General features: G+C 47.9%; 1 protein-coding gene across 1 annotated transcript in view; it reads right to left on the bottom strand.

Moving 5' to 3' along the window:
• KCNB1 (potassium voltage-gated channel subfamily B member 1) overlaps window positions 1-24100 on the bottom strand; it is a 121515-nt gene extending 97415 nt beyond the window's left edge. Inside the window, exons 1-2 of the mRNA XM_027472936.3 lie at window positions 23047-24100; window positions 21318-22004 (exon numbers count right to left, since the gene is read on the bottom strand). Coding sequence (XP_027328737.1) covers window positions 21318-21884 — 567 coding nt within the window. The 5' untranslated portion in view covers window positions 21885-22004; window positions 23047-24100. The remainder of the gene's footprint in view (window positions 1-21317; window positions 22005-23046) is intronic.
• Window positions 24101-26130: the final 2030 nt, after the last annotated feature.

Here is a 26130-nt window from a genome sequence, read left to right as displayed (position 1 = left end):
CCAAGAAAGTGGACGTTAGGGAAAGATCAAAGGATAAGTACATCTCAACAACTTGTTTCCTTTTCTTTTCTTTTTTCTTTTTTTTTTTTTTTTTAAACTGATCAGATTTGCCAGGGTGGAAATGCATTTCCAAGCCGAGAGAACAGGCTGCCGCTCCAGAGGACTCTGCCCTGCTCCGGAGCAGCATTAGCTGTGTCTAAAAGAAGGAGCCGTGGCATGACTCATACTTTCCAGTCCCCATAATCCTTCTCAGTAGGTTTCAGATTTAAGAGTTTTCCTCTCTCTGACTTCACTTTTGCTATAATTTATGCACCTGCTTTGAAGAAGCCTTTGAAAAATCTGACAGTGGAGGAAAAAAGAGCCTGTTTTATCTGTCTGATGGACAGGCTGCAAGGATAAAAAAAAAAAAAAAGAAACAACACCACCACAGCTGAATTGTGTTACCAGGAAAATAACATCTGCATGTATAACTTTCTACCAGGCTGTGAGCAATCAAAAATAAACTACTAGAAACCCTTTGTCAGAACAATGGCAGGGCTTAAGCGAAAGAATAAGCAGTTCAGCAGGCAGAAGTGCGCGGCTGACATAAGACAGAGCAAATGTCATCTTAAAAAACAACAACACGCTAATGAATTATGTACAAATGCAAACCGAGGGCCAGGATCTCGTGCCCGGCTCCTGGGGACAGAGCAGTGGCCGCGCTGTGTCCCCGCACTGCCTGAGCCCCCACAGTCAGGTGTGAAGCTTGGTTATCCTGAAAAGGATTTTTTATGGAGTTTTGGAAAGATCAATAAATAAAATATATGCTTTGACGTGCCTATTATTTTAGAAAATGTGGTTTTGTCCCTGGGTCTGCTGCTTTGGAGCTGCATTTTCAGACACAACCACAGACTGTGTCTCGGGACACCCAAAGCCCTGCAGTGCCCCGACTGCAAGCCCTGCCCCATCCCTCCCCAGCCCTGCACCCTGTGGGTTCTGTCCCCAGCTTTCCATGCCTGTTCCACACACTGCCAGCCCCTGTCTGTGTCCCCATCAGTCACCCTCTTTGCCTGCCTGCCTCAGCTGGCATCTGGCACTGGTGCTTTCAGAAGTTAAAATCCCCTTCCTGGGCTCAGATGTCTCCTTCCTGCTCTGTTTACTTTTCTGCACTGCACATTGCTGCAGAAGGGAAAATACAAACAGTCTCCTTTCTGGTTTCCACAAGAGCTGAGCTGCTATAGAGGACAGATTTCTGTGCTCCCATCCCATAATACAGAGCCATGGGGGTGAACAAAGCCGCCTCAGACTCACAGAGCCAAGAGGTGACGCCTGGCTCTTTCTGCAGGACCTCCAGACCTATCACCCAGACCCCACATCACTGTCCTGCATAGCTCCCTGCTCAAAGGTCAGTAAGAAAAGCAAAATCAGAGGAAAAAAAAGTGTCAGGCTTTCACCAGGAGCTGCCTGGGTGTATTCCCACCTGGCCTGTGTTTGGTGTCCTGGCTTCAAAGAGAGATTTCAAAGTTTGTGCAATGCTGCCTAGCACACGCCCTCAAATAAAATCCTTCCCTACAACCTTTTCTCCCTCACACCTAGGACACAGCTGTAAATTAGGAAGATTTGCTTGGATTACTTTTTTTGTTTGTTTGTTTTGTTTTACAGCTCTAAGTCGTGTATTTTTTTAACTTCTCCTAGATTGCTCCCTCCAGAGAGATGGCGACCAGTGCATGGCGTGTGCTGGAAAAACAAACACTTTTACTGCTGTCTTTCGGGAAGCTTTTGGTAAACAGCTGCATCTGTTTCTAAGTTGACTTCTTCTAAAGTGGTGATAGTATCTACCTGCCTGATGTGGTGCTTCTTAGGCTGCTAATTAACAACACTGAGTTTTATTGGTGTTTGCGCTTCTGGCTGCGTTTCGGGTATATGAATGAATGGTGCCCCTGGGGGAAATTTTTATTTCTGCTGGCATGCAAAGCTTAGAAATATGTGAATAATAGAGACAGACCCTCTTAAAACAGCTCAGTTTATCTGATGCTTTTCTAGAAAGTCATATTAGCCAGCTGAGAGTATAAAGGATGCAAAATTGCCAGGACGTTGAGCTATCTCAGGATATTCCAAACCCCAGTGATAATATCTCGGTACTCCTGTGATGGATTTATCTGCTGGCAATCCTTCTGCAACCCCCCTTATTCTGCAGTCAATGACTAGCTCTGCTCAGGAAGGCTCAGGAGCCTTTACCATCCATCATCTTGATGACTGCAAACATCTCTTTAATGGTGTGAGCAACAGGCATGATCTGCACCTCTATGAGCATGAAATTTTAAGAATGCTCCTTCCCCTGGAGCTGCCCTGAATGTCAATAGTGGGAAGGAGATGCTGGGGGTGTGAGAACTGGTTTAGAAGGTGGCTGGCCTACATTTAAGATGAGTCTCATAGTAACATCTCCAGGTTACCTGTGAGCTTCACCATTCATTGTGCTGCTAATACAAATGCCTTACTCCATGCAAATCTTTTATCATTGAACAAATTAAAAAGGAGCAAATTTGATCTGCCTGCACTTTTAAACCCTTCCCTCCGCAGTGGGGGAAAGCATTCACCTGGAAATCTCAATTATACCGCAGCTGCCAGCTCTATAATTAGAGTAGTTAGGTCATTCTGAGCATAGTGTGTACTACTCACCTCCAGTGACAAATAACCTGCCACCTGACGCACACCTCGTGCACCTTTCCAGAGGCTTACAAATACACAGACAGTCCGGCTGCCTGCATGCTGCCATAAAATGAACCCCTGCTGCTCTGACAGTCCTGGGGTGGAGAGCTAGTTGTGGGTCCTGCGTCGACAGAATTTGCTCTTACCCCTCTTACCACCTCACATGAAAGCTCACAAACCACCAGAGAGCTCTGTAAATGGCAGGGAGAATACAAACAGGGCCAAATCACATGCTTTAGCCTAATGCTGGTATATCCTCAACTTCTGAACACCCGCTCTCCCCTCCCCATAAATCCGTTTTGGAGGCACCAGACAATCCCACAGCAACCAGCCTGTCTGACTGACTGGCATTTGACTGATACAGATGAAGGTGTCAATCAGAAAACCAGGCCCAGTAGCCTAATCTATTTCTTTAGAAAGAAATAATTTGGGCCCTACATATGCTGTGGAACTGCCACACAGCCAAGTTGTTTGGGGATATTGTGCAGGAGGGTCACAGAGCACTGGTGATACACTGTTTGCTACAAAATCCTTTCTTCCAGCCACTGGTGATTAACCCTGATGACAAACACGAGGCAGCCTTTGCCATCCACAGTCTCCATGGCTTCAAACACACAAACCAAGGAGTAAACTTGCTTACAAGTAGCCCCCACAAAAGCACCCTGGTGGTGAGTTAGTGCAAAGCTGGTATATGTTAAACTCCAGTCCTGGCTTCCAGCAACCCAGCGTCTGCACCTAGGCAAGCTCCCAGCTAAGCCTTCCCTGTGCCCGAGCTAATACAACCACTTGCTGTTGAGAAAATAACATAATTGCACACCAAGCACTAAGCCTAATGAAACCGTATTGATTTTGTTGTTAAGGCCTATGTTTCTAGGATTGCTGGGCTAACAAAATGTGTTTTCTGAGTGGTACAGAGACAGAAAAGTGCAAAGAAATCCCATTAACGATATAACAAATAACCCGGCCAAGCAACAGTCCTCATTTCACATTCAAATCCTAGAAGTGATAGGTTTTAATGTGCTTAGTATCTTGCCTTCTGCTTGATGACGGGTAGTTTCATATGGCACTAGGTCACTGGGCATTAATCAGATAAATCCTTCATAATGTAACCCGTACCTACAGCAGAGGGAGGGGGCTCACAATACCAAAACTCTGTAAATGAACGCTGTGACTGAATGCACAGAAAGGGGGAGGACAGTGAAGAGGGAAGAGCTGGTGTGTCAGGAAGAGGAAAAGTGTGGTGCTGTGAGAAGTTTCTTGCTAGAGCTGGATAATGTTGAGTGGGGATTTCCTAGGTGGGGGGATGCCCAGGCTGAAAGTCTGTGCCCAGATCAAATGCTGGGATCATGATCCCCCAGGACAATGAAAAATAAGTTTCTCTTCCATTCGTGTTGTTTTTTTTTTTTTTTCTCTTTAATTTATTAATTATTTCTCAAAGTTTTAGAGTGCAGAGTTGTAAAGAAACATGCAGAGCTGTTGCAAGAAGAAGACCTGAGTGTGAACGACAAATAAGACCTACCTGAGCGTGCAGGTAGCAGCTCCAGGGGTGGCAGCTCCTGCATTCACCTCTGGGTGCAAACACCTGGAGGAGGACAACGAAGGACACTGGTGTCCTTCCAAGAAAAGTCCTCAAGAGGAAGAAATAAAATGGAGCTTTAGCCAGCACTGGAGGACAGGAGGCGAATGGAGGCAGCATGATCTATTCTCATCTGGTCCCTTGCTTCTCCAGAGCACAATGGGACCCTGCTGCCTACCCTGTTCCTAGGAGGCTTTGCTGGTAATAAATCTCATGTCCTCACCCCTCTGTGTCACCACAGCAGTCTGGATTGCCCAAATAGAAACCTGGCCATCCCATGGCACTGATCTGCTTCAAGAGAGCATGAGCACACCCGCAGCCAGCTTTGGTGGGATGTGAGCAAGTTATGAAAGTACATGCTGAGAGTGGAGCCTACATTTAAATGCTCTGCTGAATGAGACGAGTAAATTAGCAGTAGAGAAATTGCACTGAGAGGTTTGGTTTAGGTATTTGTACCTATGGGGAACAGCTGTCATGTCTAAAACTCCCACAGTGGGGCAGGGAACTGGAGAGTACCTTCCAGTGTAAGAAGGCAGCAGAAGGTCTCTCCAGAGAATTCTTAATCTCAGTGTAGGCAGAAACTATTGCAAACACTGACTGTCCTTGGGATAACCACTGCCCAAAGACTCATTGCCAGCTATGTGGAGGCTTTAAACATGCTGGGGAAGTGCTACTCTCCCAAATTTGGCCATTCACCATCACTTCCATGCAATCTGCAGGGCGTTAGCTTTCCAGCACAGCCTCCCCAGGACAGTCTCTTCCCTCAGAGGATGGCAGACTTTCATGCTTGCAGCCTAAAACATAATCGTGCAAGAGTACACTGTCCAGAAGGAAAACAGAGCCCAGGATGCATTTTAATTACTGGTGGCATAAAGCCCAGGCAAGGTTGCTGCTCCATAGTCAAGCCATAAATCTGTCCAAATAGGATTCTGACTACGTCTGCCGTGTTTATATTACAGAGTTTTATGGCCATGTGATTCTTCACCTGGAGAGGAATAGCGTCGCTGTGCAGCCAGTTAATGAGGAAGATTTATTAACTGGTGACGAAGACCTGGCTGCTGCCTGCATGTCTAACTCCATGTGGCCTGGCGGTGTGTGCCCCCAGCACCGGCTCCATGGGGAGGGCTGGGCACTGCCAGCTTGGTTTGGGACACATTTGCCTGTGCTTCAGACCTGGACTAGAAAGCTGCTAGTGTCTCAGCGTGCCTCAGTTTCCCTGTGGGTGTGGAGGGCTGGAGGGAAACCTCGCGGAGTGCTCTGTGATGTCCTCAGGAGGAGCCTGATCAGAGCAGCGGGCTGGTTTCCCCTGTTCTGAAGGAGCTGATTTCTGAGAGTAGAGGGGAGAAAGAGCCCAAACTGACAGCAAAATAAAATGCAGATTGTGGAACATCTGTTCCACAGAAACAATCTCTCCAGGCCTCTCAGATGCTGCAGATGACATATGAACCTTAAGTACCAAGGAATTCTAACCGAAGGAGGAAAATGTCCTTATTTTCATGGAAACGTAGCTAGCAGGTGCTCCCAGCCTTCTCGGTGAAATGGGGCTTTTAATTGCACAACAACTCACTCCCTCTTTGCTATGAGCTTTGCGTTAACCAGATGCTTATGGCTCATTGACTTGAGTGAGGCTGCTCGCATGCTGGCAGCGTGCACGTGCTGAAGCCTTCCACCCGCAGCAGGTTTTCCTCTTGCCTCTAGCCAGACCCAGTGGCAGGCTCTGGCTGGATGTGAGCACTGTGTACACCTCAAGGCAGCGAGGGAGGATCAGCTGTCTGTTTTGATACACACCTTAATAGAGAAATTTTAAAAAAGGCGGGGGAAGGCATCTCCTGTTCCTCGTTCATGCACCGACATATAGCTCCCCAAATCTCCCTCCTCTACTTGGTCCCAGAGGAAAATTTTTGAAATAATCCATATTCATTGGAGTTTTTAATCCCTCACATGCCAGAATTCAGCAGGCTGCTAATGAAGAAGACAATTATACAGCACTTCAGAAAAAAAAAAAAAAAAAAAGAAAAAAAAAAAGGCAAATCAGAACAGGTGCAAAGATCTGGAGCTTTGCCATATTCGCTCTCTGTTCTTTGGCACGGTGCATCATTATTTTACTTAAAATGTATTGAAACATCCAAACAGTTTAAGGCATCAGTCTGAAAGGGAAAGAGGTGACATTTAAGATTAATCATTAGCTGTTGACCACCTAAGACACTAAATCAAAAAGAAAACAGCTGGCCAAACTGAGCTTTGTGTTCCTTCTGTGTTCCTTCTGAAGAACACAAGCTCCAGTGATGGTGCACCAGCAGAGTGGTAAAAAGGCAGATTGTGTTTGCTTTGCCCCTTGAATTACGGCTTCAATGTACATGTACAGAGAAAAAAAAAAAAAAAAAAAAAAAAAAAAGTGGTGCCTGAAGGATTTATGACCTGCCAAAGCCAGCATGGGAAAAGCAAAGAAAGATTTTCTGCCTTTTACATATGTGGGCCAGGGGCACAAGAGAGAAGATGACCTTCATGAGTCTGCGCAGAAATCTGGGGGCAAAGCCATGCTCCCCATGTGCTGATACCAGCCCTGTCACTGCCAACAGACTGCCAGCTCTCAGCTTGGAGCTTTCCTACCCAATTTTGGGGGTGGGAGCACATACCAGAGCAGGACAATGCCACAGGGCTGATTTCAGGAACAGCAAGCTGAATTTGGGCTGTTTGGACATGCCAGAAACACTTTGGGAAAGACTGCAGCGAGGAGGTCAATGGTGAAGGATGTTGAATGATGAAGAAATGGTCTGTGAATGATGAAGAAATGGTCTTTTAAAGAAGGGTCCTTTTGGTGCAACGGATCATTCTGCCGGCAGGAAGATGGAGCCCATTACCATAGTTATGGCTCATTCCCCCAAAAATGATAAGGAAAAGAAACATCCCAGCAGGTAGGTGATAACGTGGGGAATAAGGGATGAAACGACAGCAGAGATTTAAGTGGAGCTCGGCTGTTTAGGGACATGGTGGAAAAATAAAAAAATAAAATAAATTTAGGAGGAGATTCAGTGTTTCATTTCCTTTAGGATATAAATTCACAAATTACCAATAGAAAGAATCTGACCTGCTGACCATGTAGACACGCAGCCACACCACGTGCAATGACACATCTAATTTGCACACTATTATCCTGTTTTTCCACATGCAGATTGAGTAATTGCTTGTATCAACTGCAAGATCCATTTGCATATTCCAGCTGCCTGCTTTGCATGCTAAATCACAGCAAATGCGTGCACAAAACTGAACTGCTCGCGCTGCTCTGCGCACACGTCTGCCTGAGTCTGTTCGAACCAAACCCACGGATTACGTCCGTGTGGAAAGTATCAGCAACAAACTCATGTACTGAAACTGGCACAGGGCACCTGGGGGCTTGGGTTTGAGTTACTTTAGGATTAGTTTATAGCAACAAAACCCATGATGCAACCAGCTTAGGTAAATCAAGCAGGGGCAGCCAAAGGAATAACTTTCTCTGCTTACTCCTTTGGAGGATGCTGCCTCTGCTGGTAGGGACAAGCAGGCAGGGCATCAGATCCCCGCTGCGCCTCACTGCTTGCAGCCCTGCCGCAGACTGGGATCCCAGCGAGTGCTGGGGAGGCAAGCAGAGCGGCTGCAGAGCAGGCAAAGGCAGTTGTGTTTGCTTCACTCGGCTTCACTGAGCAGCCTAGCTTGCACCTAGACCAAGCATTGTGGATGCAGGTTGACCCAAACCAATAATGATGTTTCCTTGCCAAAGGGAGAGAAATGTGTCCGGTTTCTCGCTCTTTCCCTCAGCATCCATTGCTGTTTACCATCAGAGACAGGACACTGGGCTCAGAGGGATGCTTGGTCATACTGATTTGCACTGACCTGTCAAGAAAAAGGCCAGTCTGGGCAAGTGATTAACAGTGATGGAAACTAAACACCACACCTTTCAAGAGCAGTTTTTGTGTTCTCTGTGAAATGTATTTATGGCTTGTTTTGGGGTAGCATACATGAGCCGTGAGTCAGGGCAGTATTGCACTTAGTGGTATATAAACACACAACAAAAAGATGGAACTTCCTACAAAGAGTTTATGAATTCGATAAATTACACCTATAACTCCTGGAAGTGGCATTCTCCATGCCCAAGTTTTCTGGACCATGGAGCAAGTTTCCCAGAAGTTAGTGCAAACGAAGAAGTATTTCACACCACTTTACAAGAAGCTCTTAAGAGCATCTTTAAAAATAACCACTAAGTCAAGAGGGATTCATTCATGGCCATTCATAGCCAGAAACTTTAACAAGTTTGTTCAGTAGCTTAACAGGCATGCAAAAATAATGGAATTACACCTTCCCTTGTTTTGAGCAGAGACAAAAGAGAGGGCAGGCATCACTCGAGTGAGACCTTTTGCATTTGCCTGGCACGATGAAAGTCTCATATTTCAGCAGGCAGATTTCATATGCTGAAGCTGGCTTTGGCCAGGGCTGCAGGTGTTGAATGAGCTCATTCCCTTGGGTTGCCAGAGCTCTACAGTTACTCTTATAGAATAACATTGTGTGCAAACACAGGCAGAAGGTACTAACGTGTCAATTAGCAAAATGAACTCTGATACCCAATGTGATCTAGAATGCAGAACAGCTCGTGTCTGGTGGAAACATCTCCATACCAGGACAGGAGAAAAGCACCCTATGGTGTCCTGCTGAACCACCCACAGGACTCTGGAGTCAGGAAGGGATCAAAGTACACACAGAAAGGGCCGGGTCTGCTCGTGCCTTGGGAAGCATGAAGGTCTCAGTCCTGAAGTGCTCCCATTGAGATCTGCTTCAGTCAAGGCAGGTCTAGCAGGCCCAGGGCACTGGGAATTAACCACACATGCTACACGTCATCTACTTTAAATTTAGCTTTAAGAAATAAAATAGCAATAAATAGGACCCAATATACCTGGGGCCAGCTTCCAGGCCCACAACAAAATAAACCAGAAGTGCCAGTCATGCCCTTGGGTGTCTCCTGCTGAAGGCACAGCAAGGGGCTGACCCATCTGGGAGCTCTCATGGTGCCAGAGGAGCATCAGCACTACTGGGGAAGAGGGGCCACACCACCTTCATGGGGCACCTCCCAACACTGACATAACCTGTCCTAATGCACTGCAAACACCGGCAGGTGCTCAATGGCAAAACCCCAGACTGCAGCTGTGTGAGCTTTCCGTTCTTGTAGGAACAGGTAACACATTCAAAAGACCTGGTTGGCTTTTCTCGGCTGAATGCTGCAAAACCTGCTGAGATCAATCAGACTTTTACCTGAGGAGGATTAGAGGCTAAGAATAGCTGCACGTTAACTGAGTTTAATTCTGCTCGCTGGCAACAAGTGCGAGGTATAGCTGTAAAGGCAGGGGACATTTGCTGCCACAATTTTGGCATTTATTTATTTCTAGTCTCCATCCCAGCCTAACAGAACTATTCTTTCTGAGAACAAACTCATTCCTGAGTGACACCAGTCAAGATAATAAGATGCAGATGCTTGTGCAACACTTGGTCCAAGGACTGAGAGGGAAGAACTAAGGTGAGCTTTGCTGTCCACCCTGCCTAGGACTTCCTAAAGCCTTGTGCATGAAGGGACATTTGATGGGCAAGGGCTGCTCTAGGTGGGCACACCACAAAATCCCCTTCCCCAGCCTGAGGGCAGATTTGCAAAGGCTTGCTGTGAAAGAGAGCAGGGGAGCCATAAGAGAAGAAAGGTCCCCGCACGGTGACACCCCGGTGGGACTGGCCATGCCATGCTGGCAGTGCTGGGTCCCCTGCACCCTCCTGGGGCAGGCATCGGAGGAGACCCCATCGCTGTGAGACCTAGGACAGCCAGTGGGGTCTGCTGAGGGATGGAGAGACTTCCTGGGACACTAAATAAGCTATACGGACTGCACCTTGGGGACTGCCTCCTAACCAACAACAGAGGAAGGCTCTCTTGAAGCAAGGATCACTAAATTCCATCCCTGAGAATATTTCAGAGCAAGCTCCCTGCTGTCAGCTCCTTTGCTTTCAGCCAAGGACATGAGCTCTACTGCCAACCCCTTCCTCCCGCCAGCACTGATAATACCACTATGGTCTAGAAAATTGCCTACCCATGGTCCTTGCTCTGTGCCCAGCACCAGCCAACCCCAAATATAACGGCACCTGTGCATTGACAGGCAGGTGGGTGGCTTCCCTTGCACAAAACAGAGCTGCAGAATTATGATCTCTGCTCCAGATTCCCTTACCTTGCTAGGCCAGGCTTGCTCTTGGCTGTATCTTGGGGATTTTCTTGTTTACGATTTCTTCTGCATTGTTATATTTAAGTGTAGATTGATAATAATAGTTACTGCACCAGGCAGTCTTGAGGATTACTTAATTAATGTTTGTGAAGCACTTTAAGATCCTCAGATGAAAGAAGCTAAGAAATGCAAAGTATAATTATTATGTATTATTAATAAACTTCTGGCACATTGACAAGAGAGGAGACAACGTTTTTTTTTCTTTTCTACGCTTTTCTATGCTACAAAAGACAGGTATACCAAAAAAAAAAAAAAAAACAACAAAACACACAAATAAGTAGACAAGGAGCAACAGCTCCATAATTCCACTACCAAGGCTGGATTCTTCTGATGGCAGAGGGGAAAGCGCCTCCAAAAGTGAGCTACACTCCTCCATCCAGACACGTGGAGCTTTGCGAATGGCCAGATATGGAGAAGTACAGAGATGTTACAGCAATTTCAAATGATGGAAGTGCTCAGATGCATGAGTGATGAGGAACAGGAGAGTTTCGTGCATGATCACTACAATTAGTAAAAGCGCAGGATACAAAAGGAATTACGCATGCAGAGCAATGGATGGACATTCGGAAATGAACATTACAGCTGTATGAATAAAGTGTTTCAGATCTGAGAAAGGTCCAGATACAAATGAAATTTCCAGAAACCTGAAAAAAAGCCCTGATCTGAGATGGGCTCCTAGGCATTTTCAAGGAATTGTTAAACCACAGCTGCCTCCTGGATGTTCTTGGCTGGGATCCAGCCGCAGCAGAGGAAAAAGCAGTGCAGGGATTAGGGCTGGCTTGGGGCTCCGGTCCTTGATGCATCACAGACCCTGAGGAGCCAGGCAGCCCCTCTGTACTTCTCCATATAACTCAGGATAATTGCGCTGCTCTCCACAGCACAACCAGGAGGACAAACACATTGCAAGGCACTCGGATGCCACGGCAGAGAAAGCTGGTGACCAACAGCTGACAAATTGTTGTAGATAAGGATGCAGTCCTGTTAAAGAGGCTCCTCAGAGAGCCAAGGAGCTGCTCCCGTGCTTTGTGCAACAACACATTCCCAGTCCTGCTTTACACTCGCAACAGCCTGAGAGTAAACCCAGCAGGACACGGAGCACGTGTCCAGCACCTCCTCTGTAAAGCAGCCAAGGATGGTGCTTCCCGCGAGCACCTGGTGCAACAGCAGCATGCAGATGGGTATGAGGGGCTTGGTCGTGCTTATGGTCATTCCTCAGCAATTTGGGGAACAGAGCATTACTAGCAGAGGAAATGTGAGAGCCTGTCTAGAACTGAGTGTGCTGAACACAGCCAGAGCAGGAAAAGATTGAGAGGAGAGGAGAGGACTCAGATATCACTGAAACCAGCCAAAGAAAGCATATACAGCACGTGGAGAAGAATTCATGTGTCACGGAAAATATGCTTACTATAGATAATACTACACAAGATTTTAAGTACTGAGACTGCAATATGTACCTCACTGCTCACATCTTCAATTTGTTCTTTTAACAACACAAGGTTTTTTGTTTGTTTGTTTGTTTTTGTTGTTGTTGTTTGTTTTTTTTTTTGTTTGTTTGTTTTTTGTTTTTTAAGAAATACCCACAAGGAATCTTATGTCTATAATAGAGTTTGGTAAGGATAATCATGTCATAGAAACGTTTCATCCATCAGTACCAATCAGAGAGTATTTTTGGCTTTAATGTTGTTTATATAATGCAAATGAGATTTAAAGCTTCATTTTGTTCAAAAACGAGCAAGAGCAAATGGACTTAAAACTAATCTGAGCTTTTGGCTAGAGACTCTGCATTAATCCTAGTCCAAACAGGTCTGAATAAGTCGAACTCATAACTGAAAATGATGGTGTACCACAGGAAAAATGAATTTTAATATATATATATATTTTTTTCCATGACTGTTCACCCTACTTTATTGACACAAATTTCTGATTGCATTAACTGGATGCCCAATGGATGTTGTGTTTCATCAGCATGATATCCAGGCACAGACAAGCACTTTGGTTTGTATCCTTTGCTACTGATTTCTCTTGTCCAAACCCAGGTCTGAGACACTGTCAAGAAGCAGGGTGGTGACCTAAGGCACCTTCCCCGCACTGCACCTCTGGGGAAGAGTCACAAAATGGTCATAGCTGGGATATTATTGCACCAGAATGGCTGCAAGCTTCAGCAGGCAGCAGAAACGCTCACAGAGTTTATGAAATGTCTGGACGAGACTTATGAACGGGGAAAGGGGCAACATTCATAACAGTGCTGGTGAGTCCTCAAGGCCAGGCAGAGGCTGAATGCCAAGGGAAGGGCTGGCTGCCATCGTGTTACTTGGAGGTGGCATGGGACAGGTCACAGGGTAGGGAGGGGGCAGTGGTGCAACCTTGTGCTCCCAGCAAGAAGCAAACCATGGGGCCTCCCCTCTCCAAAAATCCAAATGATGCTGCAGGGGCTGGACCCCTGGGTTTGAAAGACGCGTTCAGGGCATTTTGGGAGTTTCAGTGGGGAAAGAGGCTGCTGCTCCCCTGAAGATCCCTATCCATGCAAGAGCTTTCCTGCTGCTGCCTAAACTATGTTGTAGGAAGATCCCAAAGCAACAAAAAGCCCATGCTCTGACCAGCTACTGTCCCTTATGTTCATGTGAATATTGTTAGTGCCAAAGGCAGCACTTGCTTTGTCTGAGGAGATATTCCTGTTGAGTAATGCTTGAGTTGCTCACTACATTTTCTGTATTTGTTGAAGAGAGGAGGTGGTTGTTAGGACCAGTTCTTAACTGCAAACACCTTCCTTCTACAGGGTAATTTTGCTGCAAAGGAATTTCCATACTTATATGTACATACATATAGATATATAATGCATTGGATATTTGGTATGATGATATCATTTCACTGTATAATTATATATATATATATTGCCTAATATTGGCACTCTCTTGCTTTTCAGTACGTTTTACCAGAATCCCTTTCCCACAGTAAGAACTGCACCAGAAATTGCCCCAGGCCAGACCTTGTGCTTTTAGACCTTATGGACCTTGTGCTTTTAGACCTTATGGAGAAAGCCTTTCCACTTTTCTGTAACCACTCATTCCTCTAACACGACAGAGCTCTCTAGGACCTTCCCGCACAGACAGGAATACCCCTGCTGAAACAAAGAGGTTTGGTTTCTCACCCCAACCACTTCAATAAACTGCTGCAGGGCTGCCAGCCCCCTTTGCCCTGTGATGGAATATTTGTTACAGGGGGAGCAGGTGAGGGCAGCTGGAAGCTCACCTCCAGCACAGGAACACACCAATGACTTGGACAAGCCAGGGTCATTCCCCCCAGCTCTGCCCTGGTCTCCCTCACCGACCTTGGACAATTATCACCTCTTCACTTTAAGATGGGGATAATACATATACTGCAGGTTTGTCCTGGCCTTAAGTAATCCATCTTTTCAAAGCACTTTGAGAGCTTTGCTTGATGAGTATAGACGTTATAATACTCGTCTGTTCCCATTACATTCCATGGGAGTTTTGCCCTCCACAGAGGCAGGGCTGGGGCTGCCAGTGTTACTGTGGGATCTAGAAAACAAACATGCTTGAGATACTTGAGTGTTAGCATTTTGGTAAGGGGCTATAGCAGGTATAAAGGCACAGTGCTTGCGTAGGGATGCTTGAAAATATTCTTATAGAGTTGCTGTAAATGAGTAGATTTTTCCCATTAAAAAAAATCAGGAGTCTTCATTGAGTCCTGCTGGTAAACACGCTTGGCTCATGCCAGATAAAGGAGACAGGAGAGGCCAGGAAGAGCTAGGACAGCAGAGAGAAATAAACCAGTCAGACCCAGGAAGAAGCTTACCTCCAAGGTTTGCCCCTACTGTACCAAGTGGGACAGTGTGTGCAGATACCTCCCCAGAGACTAACCTAGGAGCAAGGTCATCCTAAGGATAAAGGGTGCCAGAGCTAAAGCAGCTCAGGTCCCCAGCCCTAAGCGATGGGGCAGGGATCCCAGGGCTGTTGCCAGCTTGTAGGTGCACAGTCCAGAGCAAGGTGAAGCCGCTCTGCCCTTGAAGCAGCTCAGCACCATCAGGCCAGCAAGCCCCGTGCTACTGTACTGCGAAGCCAACCCAGCCTGTGCAGGGAGCAAAATGGGCAACTCTTGTGGCAACATGATCTCTCTGATCCCTGCCTGCCTCCATTTAGTAGAAGCAGGGACAACATATAGCTTCTTCAGGGAAAGCTAATATTAGTGCCTTGCTCACATTCACTGGCCCCATCGTCTTTTCTGTTGCCAGAGATCTCCATGGAGTAAATCATATTGACTGTGTTTATTATAAGAACTAAGCGATCGGCTGTGAACTTTCTTTGACATAAATATTTTGCCATTAGTAGTGAAAAATAGCAACGCTCGTGTTGTAAAAGTAGCATTGGATTATTTCTCTCAGTGGGGGCTTCACGTTGAAAGAAATCAGAAGGAAATTGTGAACTGCAGGATCAAGAGGAACAGACAGAAGGAGGAACCAAGAGCTAAACACGCCATTCCCTCCCACAGGTTGATGGCCAGGACACTTATCCCACTGTATAAAAACAGTTAAATGAAGAGAGCGTTTAAAAAAAACAAACAAACAAAAAAAAAAAAACAAAAAACAAAAAACAAAAACAGATTTTCCGTTCTTGCACCATTTCCTATATTTTTGACTGGTGATGTTGGCACCTTAAATCATATCTGTTCACAGGCTGCGCAACTGAGAGGAGGGGAGAATACTGAGCAGCAAGGGGAATGAATCTCAGACAGATTTTTCAAAGGTACAAATGAGAGCCGGTGCTTTAAAAATAAAATCGACTGTACCTCCACGGAATTCATCCCGAGCATGGTAGCTTGTCGCTTCCCTCCTGAGGCAGGCACTCTCATACAGATGTGGATAACTGCCCTCAAGGAAGACCACAAATATGGTCCAGGCTCTCCTAACAAAGTTACAAATAAGCTAAAAATGCAGTGGTATGCCTACACACATGTTTATCTACACCATACAGTTCAAGAAGCATAGTATGTACATCAAGAGGACTACTAAGCTTAACAATTTTAACTTTTTTTTTTTTTTTAATGCTTTAAGAGACTGCATACCTGCAGGTTTGTATTGTAAGCTGCTGAACCCAAAACATTAATGGCAGCAAATGCCAGGCAGCTGTCTGCCTGGATCATGGGGGTGCTCAGTGATGCAGTAATAGGCCTGAAGAAAGGATCACCTTTGACAGGCGAGGATCCCACCTGGAGAGCTCACAATAAGCTTGCTGTTGGCAGATGTACACCAGGAAATAGCAGGAGATGTTGAGTTGGGGATGTGGGAGGCTGAGAAGCTGATGCCATGGTGCCTCCTATGCTAGAGGGATCATTGGCAAGATTCTTCAGAGCCAACAAAGAACCACAGGAAACAGCTACTGACCTGGCAGCATTATAGTTTTTTTTTGCCCTAAAATGGGGGCTTAGGGAGGCTGTCATGCGGGGGAGTTTTGGGAAGTGGTGGCACAGCCATACATTGCAGAAAGGTCATCAGCGAGACAGAAGCAAAGGACACACTGCAGGGAATGGCTGGAGGAATTAGGACTCCCCAGGCAAGAGGTATTATAAACTCACTGGAAGGATAGGCACCCAGAAAGGAGCTGCAGGATGAAATGAGACTGATACAGAACAGCAATTGTTTGTGTATCCACAGGACAGTGCTGTGCTAGAAACCCAGCGATAAGCTATAAACCAAAGTGGCAAATCCCTCAGCCCATGGGAAAGGCTTTGGAATGAGGCTCTGCTTTTGATGTTCTCCAAAGGCAGAAGTTTACTTTGGATGAAGGGACTCTTCTCCTATATGTAGCAGGAAAGCCAAGGCAGTAGTTGCATCAGAAAAAAAAATGAAAGAGACAGCTGCCAGCAAAATGTGGGTAATCTAGCTGTAACAGTCACAGTCAACACCTGCCCTGAAATGGGAGCCTGAGAGACAGAAGACACGGCTGAGATGCAACCCCAGCAATTAGGGAGAGGGGTTTCCTCTGCTGAATGCCTTGGAGATGAATGAAAATGGCACGCCATAAGGGAGGGACAGGAATAGAAAGCCCATGTGGGGGAAGAACGCTTTAGATGTAGCAAATGCATCTCCAAGAGGCTTTATCATTCTTATTTTGTCCCTACTATCAATAATAATAAGGAGAGAGCTTACAGAGCAACCTCTTCAATCCCTAAGCAATGCTCCCAGAGATTAGCAGCAGAGAGCAGCGGGCAGCTCGAGAAAAGCTGTTCAACAAATGTAGAGGCATGCATAATAAGATTACTGAATTGGAGTTGCATGTTTTCAAGGATAAATGTGATATTGAACTGGCAAAGGCATTGTTGGACCAGGGCAAAAAGATGAGAAGAAGCCTGCCAGAATGGAGGGACTGCTGCAGCTGAGCTCCCAACAAGACAGGAACAAGCGAGAAGTGGAAGCAGCCCTCCAGAGCAGAGAGGAAGTGTATAGCCTACTTGACATGCAGATATGCAGAGCAGCTTTTTGCAAAGTGGATGATGTCATCCTGTTTTTCTCAGCCTTCAGGACAGCAAGAGAAAAATAGATGAACCCAGCACACGCACAGGAGTCTGTAAGACAAGCAGGCTTTTCCCCTCCTGTCCCCCACTGTGCAACGCTAATTGCTCAGATATTGATCAGGAAAACAATTCGTAAGAACTCAAAGTAGGAAGGATTTATTTTCTCCCTAAGATGCAAAAAAGGTGATGCTGGATCTTTCCAGCACTTCTGCAAGTGATCAGAGGATTTCCAATACCATATAAGCTAATTAAGGTGTTGAGTGGCTCTGATTTGTTTTGTGTTTATACTGGAAAGCAGGAAACAACAGCAGCCTGGGATTTTTCAGGATGCTCTGAAGTCTACTTGGATTTACAGCTAGGCTGGCTGCCCCAGGGGACATGAATGCCTCTCCAGGCAGATAGACCCACAGATCCTAACTAGTTTCACTTGTAAAAACAACAGCTATGGGAAGGACTTGTACTCTGGAAATCCAAGGCTGCTAACTGGGTTGCAGCTGGCAGAAACCAGCTGCTCAGGCTTAACCTTGGTGAGGGAAAGGCCAGTTCATATAAACCCCCAAACCAGAGTGCTGGAGAGGCACTAGCCACTGCTGCTCCAACACTTATACCAAGTCCCAAGGAAAAGCTGCAGCAGTTTGGCTTCTGGAGAGCTGGTTTCCTTCCCTAAGGGAACTACAAGGGAAAACCACCACACAACAAAATGTAATAACTATTCCAGAAAATATCCATACTTGTCTTCTTCAGAAGTAAATCCAGACAGAAGTGAACACTGAAGTCCTTCATGGTCAAAAATTGATTTTGTGAGTACACCAAAGTACAGGAGAAATGTTATAAAAACAAACGAACTACTGGGAGAGTGACAGAAATTAGCAGGAACACGCAGAGACAGCAATCACAGGAAGAGAAGGAAGCATCCACATAGATTGCAGTGGGTATTTCACAGGGATATACAGGCAAGTAAAGTCACAGAAAGCAGGAGAAACTGATCCTTTGTCTTGTGAGGTAAGAAAGGGAGAAATTAGTTTAATTAAATTAATGTCTACTCAATATTTTTTCATTTGCTATGGAGTCCCTCCTCATGCTGAGTTTTGTGCATGTGAGTTTCGCCACTGAGTGCAGTGAGCTCAGCAGTGCAACAGAGCCTCAGAGTCAAGCAGCCCGGTGGGTTAGAGGGCTCGTGTGCCTGTGGCACTGCCTGATGCCAGGGAAGGGCACTCCATGTGCAGGGATGATCAGCCAGAGTACTGCCATGCAGCCCTTCAGGCCCTCTCACGAGGACAGTGCAGCTTTGATTACAGCCACGAGGGGATGAAGTGTTATAGGGAAGGAGCAAACACCCCTATGCTAGCACAGGCTGGTGACAAGTAACCCTGGGGCTTCAACAGCCATCTAATTCCTCATCTGAGAGATCTGGAGGCTCTCAAGGAGTGGGTAATACAGGATCTAACAGAGTGTTCTTTCTGGTCACATACAGGGTGTAACATCGGACATAAATAAGTCAGTGCTTGCCATGAGGTGGTTAGTTTAAAAGCCAGACAGATAAGTCAAAAGGTACAGGCAAATCCCCACCAGATAACAGAGCAACAAAAACGATGGGCTGGGGGATTCTTCTTCCCTTATTTTAAGGCTGTTTTCCACCCTGAGGTACTTCACCTATAATTCCTTTTTAAGCAAACAAGACAATGACTCGCCCTCTCAGGATTTAGTTAATCCCAGTATCACCATGAGAAGTTCTGCAGCAAGCTGTTATGGAGGGATCTGGTTAGGTGTTGTGCAGAAAGTGTTAAAGTACAAACAATGCTGACAGCCAGCAAGAAAACCCACCTTGCCAGAGCAGGAGTTAAATAATGGCGCATGGCTTACTAGGACACTGTGCTGGGTTTAGGGAGAACATGCATTTGTAGCCATTTTCTAGATTCCTTACAGAGAACATGAAGGGGGCCTGTACATGTTATATTTAAATGAGAAAAACAAAACAAAACAAAAAAAAAAAAAAAACACCTTTTGCATTGAGTGGTACAATCTGGAGAAAAAAAGTAAGTGAAAATTTGGGGGAAAATTGATACTAGGTCATCCAGTGACAGTCATTAAACCTCAGAAAGGGAACAAAGCATGCTATTCTATAGGAACAGTTGGAGCACCCAGACCTGGCAAAGCAGGTCAAATCTGGCTCTAGGAAAGATGACAGAAGTTCCTGGAGACCTGTAGTGTCAGCAAAAGTGCTCCACTGAACAGACAGCTTCTGGACAGCTTTTTTCAGCCATCAGGCTCCGATTTAGAGAATGCAGCCTGAAGTGGAGCCTGGGCACAGCTGGTTAGGTCAGATAACAGGTCAGGCTGCCAAGTCCCTATCCCTGTGCCCAACTATCAGAAGATGAAGACTGGGCCCAGCCTATTCAATATGTAGAATTCTCATGAAGGTGATGAAAGCAAAGGGCACACTCTGGCAGGAGAGAAAAGCTATCCACCAGCAGGGAGAATAACAGATAAAGAATAGGCTTACCAACTCTCCTGTCCCTGCCTGGTAAACTAATTGTTCATCACGCCCATTTTTCTTACTACACTTGAAATGAGTTAAAATCGGTGCTTGAGAACTGCTGAAATATTTGAGGTCTGAGAACATACAGCAACCATTTTCATTACAGTAAAGAAGCCATAGAATGGGAGCTTTAAATGGGAAGGATAATAATGCATTACAGTTCACTCTCAATTAATCCAGAGCCTGCAATTCCAAATGCACTTACTCTGAGAATTTTCTCAGAAAATGAAGCTAGAGTGTATTTCATTTATAAATCACAAAAGACACTTATTTGGCAAGGATGACCCCCTACTCATATACAATAAACCATGAACATCAACAGTCTCTAATGGATTTTGAGTCAGTGCCACAGACAGCGAAGCCTGGGGCCTGTGTTTCAGGATTCCAGGACTGTGCCAAAGGAGCCTTATAAATGATTAATGCATTCAGCACAGTGTCATCTGGAGAGAAAAAGACGTTCTGGGGCTCCGTTTGTCATTAAAAAAAGTGATAATCGGTTCAGTAGCAGACCATGCCTCTTCCTTCCCCTGCGAGAATGAGCCATTTAGCTCCACACTTAATAAAATCCCTTCCCAAAACTTCACACATGCTCTCCATTCATGGTGTGCAAAATTTCCAGGAGAGAAGACAGGGAAAGGAAAAGCCTGTTTTCATAAGTAGCCCTCCAAACCCAAGCTTCCTGAGGGATGGAACCAGGGTTTGCAGTTGCAAATGCACATACAAAAGAGATAGGCCTCAGCCACCTCTATAATGTCACTTTCTACTTCTTTGCCAAACTGTGAGGATGCTGGTACATAGAAAATGCAAGTTCTGGTCCCTGCTGCTCAGACTCTCATGCTTTCCAGTTATCCATCCTACAGTTTTCAACCTCTCCCCCTTTACTTTTGTCCCCATGGTTACTGAATCACTGTGTTCACAGAGATTTTCCTCAGTGAAGAATATGTGACTAACATGAGACAGCTAAATTATCAGAGCCAACTCTGACACTGGTTTCTCCTAACGAGGATCTTATCTTCCAAACGCTTTCAAATAGATCTGTTGCACTGGCACCAACTTCAGAGTTGCAGCACTTCAACTATTGACAGAGACAGAGCTGCAGCAGCTTTGTACAGGGAGATTTAAATAGGCTGGAATCAGGTAAAGGAAGAAATTCAGATGCTAGCTTTAGCAGACCTGCAGCCTAAGAGTATGTGATACACATATCTAGGAGATGCACTTCACAAAATTTTGAAGTCATCCTAAAAAGGAATGCATTATTTCTGAACTGGACCTGGGTCTAGGAGTTTAAGTAGATTTCCTCGTTTAAAAACCAGTTTTGTTAAGCAGTAGGATACACACATGTTTTGGGCCCAAAGCAATCTCCATTACACAACGCATCAGGACAGACCACTGAATAACAAACCTACCAACCTCCAGTCCCAGCAATCAGCATATGCTGACCCAGGACTCGGTGGAGCTGCTCCCACACTGACCAGCCTATGTGGCCCTCAGAGAAGCACAAACCAGATACCTTCCAAACTACCCAAAAAGCATACGTTAAGCCTCATTCACATCTGGGAGGTCTTTCTCCCCTTTGATCACAGCATCTATTGAGCCACAATTGCCCAGACACTAAAGCAAGGGCAACACCTCTTGTAACCATCACTGCAGACGTGAGCCAATATACACAAGACTTGAGAAGAGGTGGAGATCTTACCTTGGCCGCTACAGAGGAGTTGGGCTTCTCCAGGAGGTCCCAGAGCTTTTTCCTTTTGTCAGCGCAGCAAGTGTTATCAAATTCCTCCCCTTCCCTTTCCCTCAGTGTCTCAGCTTCTCTCTTCAGCTCCTCATTCATCTGTTCCTTCTTCTGGTGGTAGCGGGCCTGGCAGCAGGACTCCAGGTAGATCTCATCCACCCCCCAGTAGTCCAGCTCTTGGCTGAAGGACAAGGCGCACATCTCCTCCATCATGTGCAGCTTGCCAGTACGGTAGAAGTTCAAGATTGAGGTGAATGCCCCGGGATGCCTGTCGAAGAAGTACTCGTTCTCCTCCAGGTTGTAGTCATCGCAGATCTCCATGAGGGAGTCATGCGTGTTGCAGTCTCTGAGCTTACCCAGCCTGGTCCGTGGCAACCTGTCCAAGGTCCGCCAGAGAACCTCGTGGGCCAACCCCCCCACGTTGAGCTTGACCCTGCGGGAGCAGGCCTTGCTCCTGACGATCTCCGTGGGGTCCGGAGGCAAAGAGGTAGTAGAGCGAGATCCATGCTTATTCATCCCCAGAGGCATCTCTGGTCCCCCTCAGGCTGGCTGCTCCAAGGCGTGGCGCAGGGCGAGGGCTGGCGGGGGAGGGAAGGGGAGGGGGGGGCCGGCTTCTCCTCACCTCTCCTTCCCCTCCATGCCCCGGAGCTGTAAGAGAAGCCAACCATGGGGCCCGAGGCCGGCCTTATCCCCGCGGGGCAGCGCCCGGCCCCGTTAATCAGCTCAGGGGGCGCGGCGGGCGCTGTCCGCCCCCGTGGTGCTGAACCGCGCTCCGCGCCCCGGCGGGCGGCCGCGGGCAAGCGCTGTCCGCGCCCGTGGTGCTGAACGCGGCGCCCGCGCCCACGTGGCCGCCGGAGGAGCCGCCGCTGAGCTCCCCCGGGTGGCGGATGGGTGATGCCCCCGCACCCCTAAATCCGTGGATCTGACTCCCCCCCCCACGCCACCCACCACCTTGGGACCCAGGAGCTGTGCGGGAGGGTCTGCTGCACGCGCGGTGCTGGGGGAGAGGAGGTTGGGCACGGCAGTGGTGCGGGTTTTTGTGGGTTTTGCTTCTGGAAGAAAGGCTGGGAATTGGTGGATTAAAGGGCTCTGCACGGTACTGCGAGGGGAAGCTCCCCGAAAGGAGCCGGACCGACAGCCACCGGGGGTACTGCCGCCTTGGCCCCCATCCCGGAGAGAAGCGGCCCTGCCACCACCGGCCCCCGGCCGCCCCTTGCGACCCTCCCGGGGCAACTCCCCTCCGCGTAGGAGCCAGGGAGAAGCTGAAGCTTTTTATAACTCCAGCCTCGCAAATTTTCCCGAGGAAAGCGCCGGGGAAGAGAACGGGGGAGTATTTCCAGCCACTCTACCTCTCCGGGCTACCCAGGGACGCCCACCCCCCCCACTCCACGCAGCCCTCTGCATAAGAGGGAAACCAACGAAAACGGGAATAAGAACCACCCCCGAGCCTTCCTCGCAAAGCCAGCGGCTTAGAACAGCCCCGAGCACTGTTGCTTACACAAGATGGCACGAAGAGAAACCCCGGCGCAGGAAGGAACGGCTTCTCCCTGCCCAGCCGCGCAGCTCCGGGGGGGCTCTGCCCCTCTCCCCGCCGATCTAGGTGCCCCCCACCCTGGCAGCGAAACACGGCCGCTGCTCCCCGGCCGGGGGAAGGCTCCCCTCCTCCGGGCCGAGCCCGGCCCGCACCTACCTCCTCCTGCGGGCTCCCAGCGAGGCGGTGCGGGGCTGTGCGGGGCCGAGGGCGGCTACATGGTGCGTCGGGGCGGGCAGCCGGGGCGGCCCCGCTCGCATCCCCCCGCGGACAGCCTCGAGGCGCAGGGATGGCGGCCGCGCTCCCGTCTGTCCGCGAAGCCCAGGGGGAGGGGAAGCGAAAGGAGGTAAATCGGATCCCTCGGCAGGAAGCTTTTCCGAGGCCTTCCCTCGGCTGCGGCTCCTCGCTCCTGCCCGCCGTCAACGCCGAAGCCGCATCTGCCCTCCTTCCCCCGCCCTTCTCCCGGCGAGGACACAAAGGAAAGCTCCGGTGCTTCCTTCTGCTGCCTCGTAAACGGAGATCAACAAGTCGAGGCTGAACCTCCAGCTTTTCCCTGCAATTCTGTCCCGGAGTTGTTTGGAGTGAATTGGAAGTTGGGGGTGGAAGAGAGGAAGGCAGCTCCACCGTGAGCTGGGATGCAGCATTGCAGGGAAGGTTAACGCTTTCCTGGCCTCGCCCCGCCGCCCCAGGCCGATTTGCAGCGGGGGAAGGCGCCCGGAGCAGCCCTAGCACCGAGGGGAGAGCCGCAGCATCCCTCCGTAGCGGGACAGGGTTATCCCCACCGTGCTCCGGCTCCCGGTGGTACCAGCCGTGAAAGCAGGAACAGGGATGGGAGCTAGGAGAAGAAGGATCAGTAGAGTGCTGATGAGCCCAGCAGGGCCCTCAGTGCTTTCTAGGCCCTGCTTGCTGAGCTAGGAGCAGCTGAGCTCAACGAGGCCACGCAGCAATCCGTGTGCTGGGGGTGAGCTGGGTCCTCATCCTCGCCCCAGCAGTCTCTCATCAAAGGCAAGAGCCTGTTCTCAGGATTGTTGCATGCATTTGCAGATAGAGACGGGAGGAATATAAATGGATCTCTGTTTTGATTAGGGATCTACATGTAATAATAATAATAATAATAAAAAGAGCATCTTCTAACTGGAAAACACAGAAAAGGCAACACCGCAACATTCAAAGTCTCTCTCTACCACTTTCCTCCTTCCCTCCTGACAGGAGAAAACGGACCTCACCAGGAGCCTGTGGCTCCATTAATGCTGTTTAATGGGTACATTAGCACCACTTAACGCAGCTCACCTGCTTAGGCTGGGGTAGCAGAGGTGCACAGCTGTGCTCGTTAGCCTTTTCTCCTCTTTACATTCTCCTCTTTACATTGATTGACCGTGGCTCCTGGAGTCCTTAGTGACAATTCCCACTTCAGGGTTTCTAAAACAGGAGCCTGATGTCTGGCTTTGTGTGATTAACTTGGGAAAGGCTTCTCCTTGCTTTCCATGCTTCTCCCTTTACCCAGCTCCCCTTTCCTAGTGTACACAGTATCGATGTTATGCTGCTATCTTTGGCATTTGAATGTCCATGTCATCTTAAGAGATGACCTTCTGAAATCCAAACAGTATTTTTTTGGCTGGATCCTATTCTCCATACCTCCCACAACAGCACATATCATCTGTATATCTCAGAAGTTTTTACAAGGAGAAGAGGGTCCCTACTTTCCTTCTGCAGATGGGGAAGTAAAGGCATAGAGAAGCACTCAGTGGGGAGGTGGGAGGAAGAGTTGGGAGCAAAGATTGTTGACTAGCTTAATCCCAGCCCAGTGCCCTTCCACTGATGTAGATCCCCCACATCATGCAAGCCTACAACCAGTACTCAGAGCACTTCATTTCTCCTCTCACTTTCCCACAACTTCACCTCCAGACCCTACTTTACCCTTCTCACAATAGAGATGAAAATTCCTGACCAGGGCTGTGAAGCTAAATCTGTTAATGATTACAAAGAGCCTTGAAATGTCCAGCTGGCAGGCACTGCATGAGAGCAGGTTGTTTGTTAGCACTGGCATCCAGGGTGCATTATCTCCTGTTGTGACAAATGCAGTACGCTCGCCTGTGGAAAGGGAATGGTGGGAGGGAAAATGACAAGTAGCGTAATACAGGGACATGCATCAGATTCGGTACAGTTAAATCACTGGAAAAGAAGCAAATCAGTTTTATTAGCAGGGTGTTTGTATCTTTGTACATTGCTCTTGATACACTGCCCATGTCATGCACATGCTCTGGCAAGAGACCAGAGAACCAGCCATGGGTGGGGGGACATGAAGGGGCAGCATGGAGGCGCAGGCTCCTGCGCTGCTCTGTGTTTGCCCTTCCACAAAAGCTGGGGATGAAAAATCATACTCAAGCCTCAGGTGGAAGGAGCCCAGCAGCCCCTCCAGCTGGCTGTGCCTGGAGTGATCAAGCAGCCTGGGTGGGAGGAGAGGACGTTCCCCCTGGGATGTCCATTCTGTGCAGCACTTCTTGTTCCACGACTGGCAAGTTTGTCAGCAAGGGGCAGTGCAGGCCTGAGGATGCAGGAATGTGCAGCTTGCTCTCTCTTCCCCAAGGTTATCTAACCCGCTCTTGCTTTGGATATTCCTTTTGATTGATATTTTTTGTACCCTGAGCTTCTGCATACTTAATTTGTCGTTTGTTATTTCCACAGCCTATGGAGCCAGCCAAATGCCCGAATGCAGTCTGTTGCAAACCCACTTCCTTCCCAGCTATTGTAGCACTTATTGACAAGGGAATACCTTCAACCTCAAGTACTTAAGAGGAAATGCACAGAGTATGGCTTAAGTGTGTTCTCCTGGGCCCACAGTCAGGGGTATACACCGATATGGATTTCACCTGCCAGCCAGAAAATGTGTGGAAGGCAGGATTTGTTGGGCTGCAGCATGATAGCGTAGCAGGCTGAGCCTGGATGTGGAGCTATCCCTCTGCTGATCCGCAGTGACTCCTCTGCCTGCATAAGGAAAAGTATCACAGCTTCACAAACACCCACGCCCGTACAACAGTCTGGCATCTTCCGTCCATCCTGCGAAGCAAGAGGGGAGGCTGATTTACATTGTTTTCCTGGTCACAGCAAACAAATGGCTGGGAGGAAGAGAGGATCCTCGCGCACAAACAAGCCCGTGACCATCACAGCAATGGCATTCAGAACAATGGGTTTCCAGCAGAGAGCGGCACGGCAGCTCTGGTGGCCCACGAGTTTTGGCTGGTT

This window comes from Anas platyrhynchos, chromosome 21, assembly GCF_047663525.1.
Source record: "Anas platyrhynchos isolate ZD024472 breed Pekin duck chromosome 21, IASCAAS_PekinDuck_T2T, whole genome shotgun sequence".
NCBI classification, from domain to species: Eukaryota; Metazoa; Chordata; class Aves; order Anseriformes; family Anatidae; genus Anas; species Anas platyrhynchos.
This window is presented reverse-complemented; position numbering and strand designations above follow the sequence as displayed.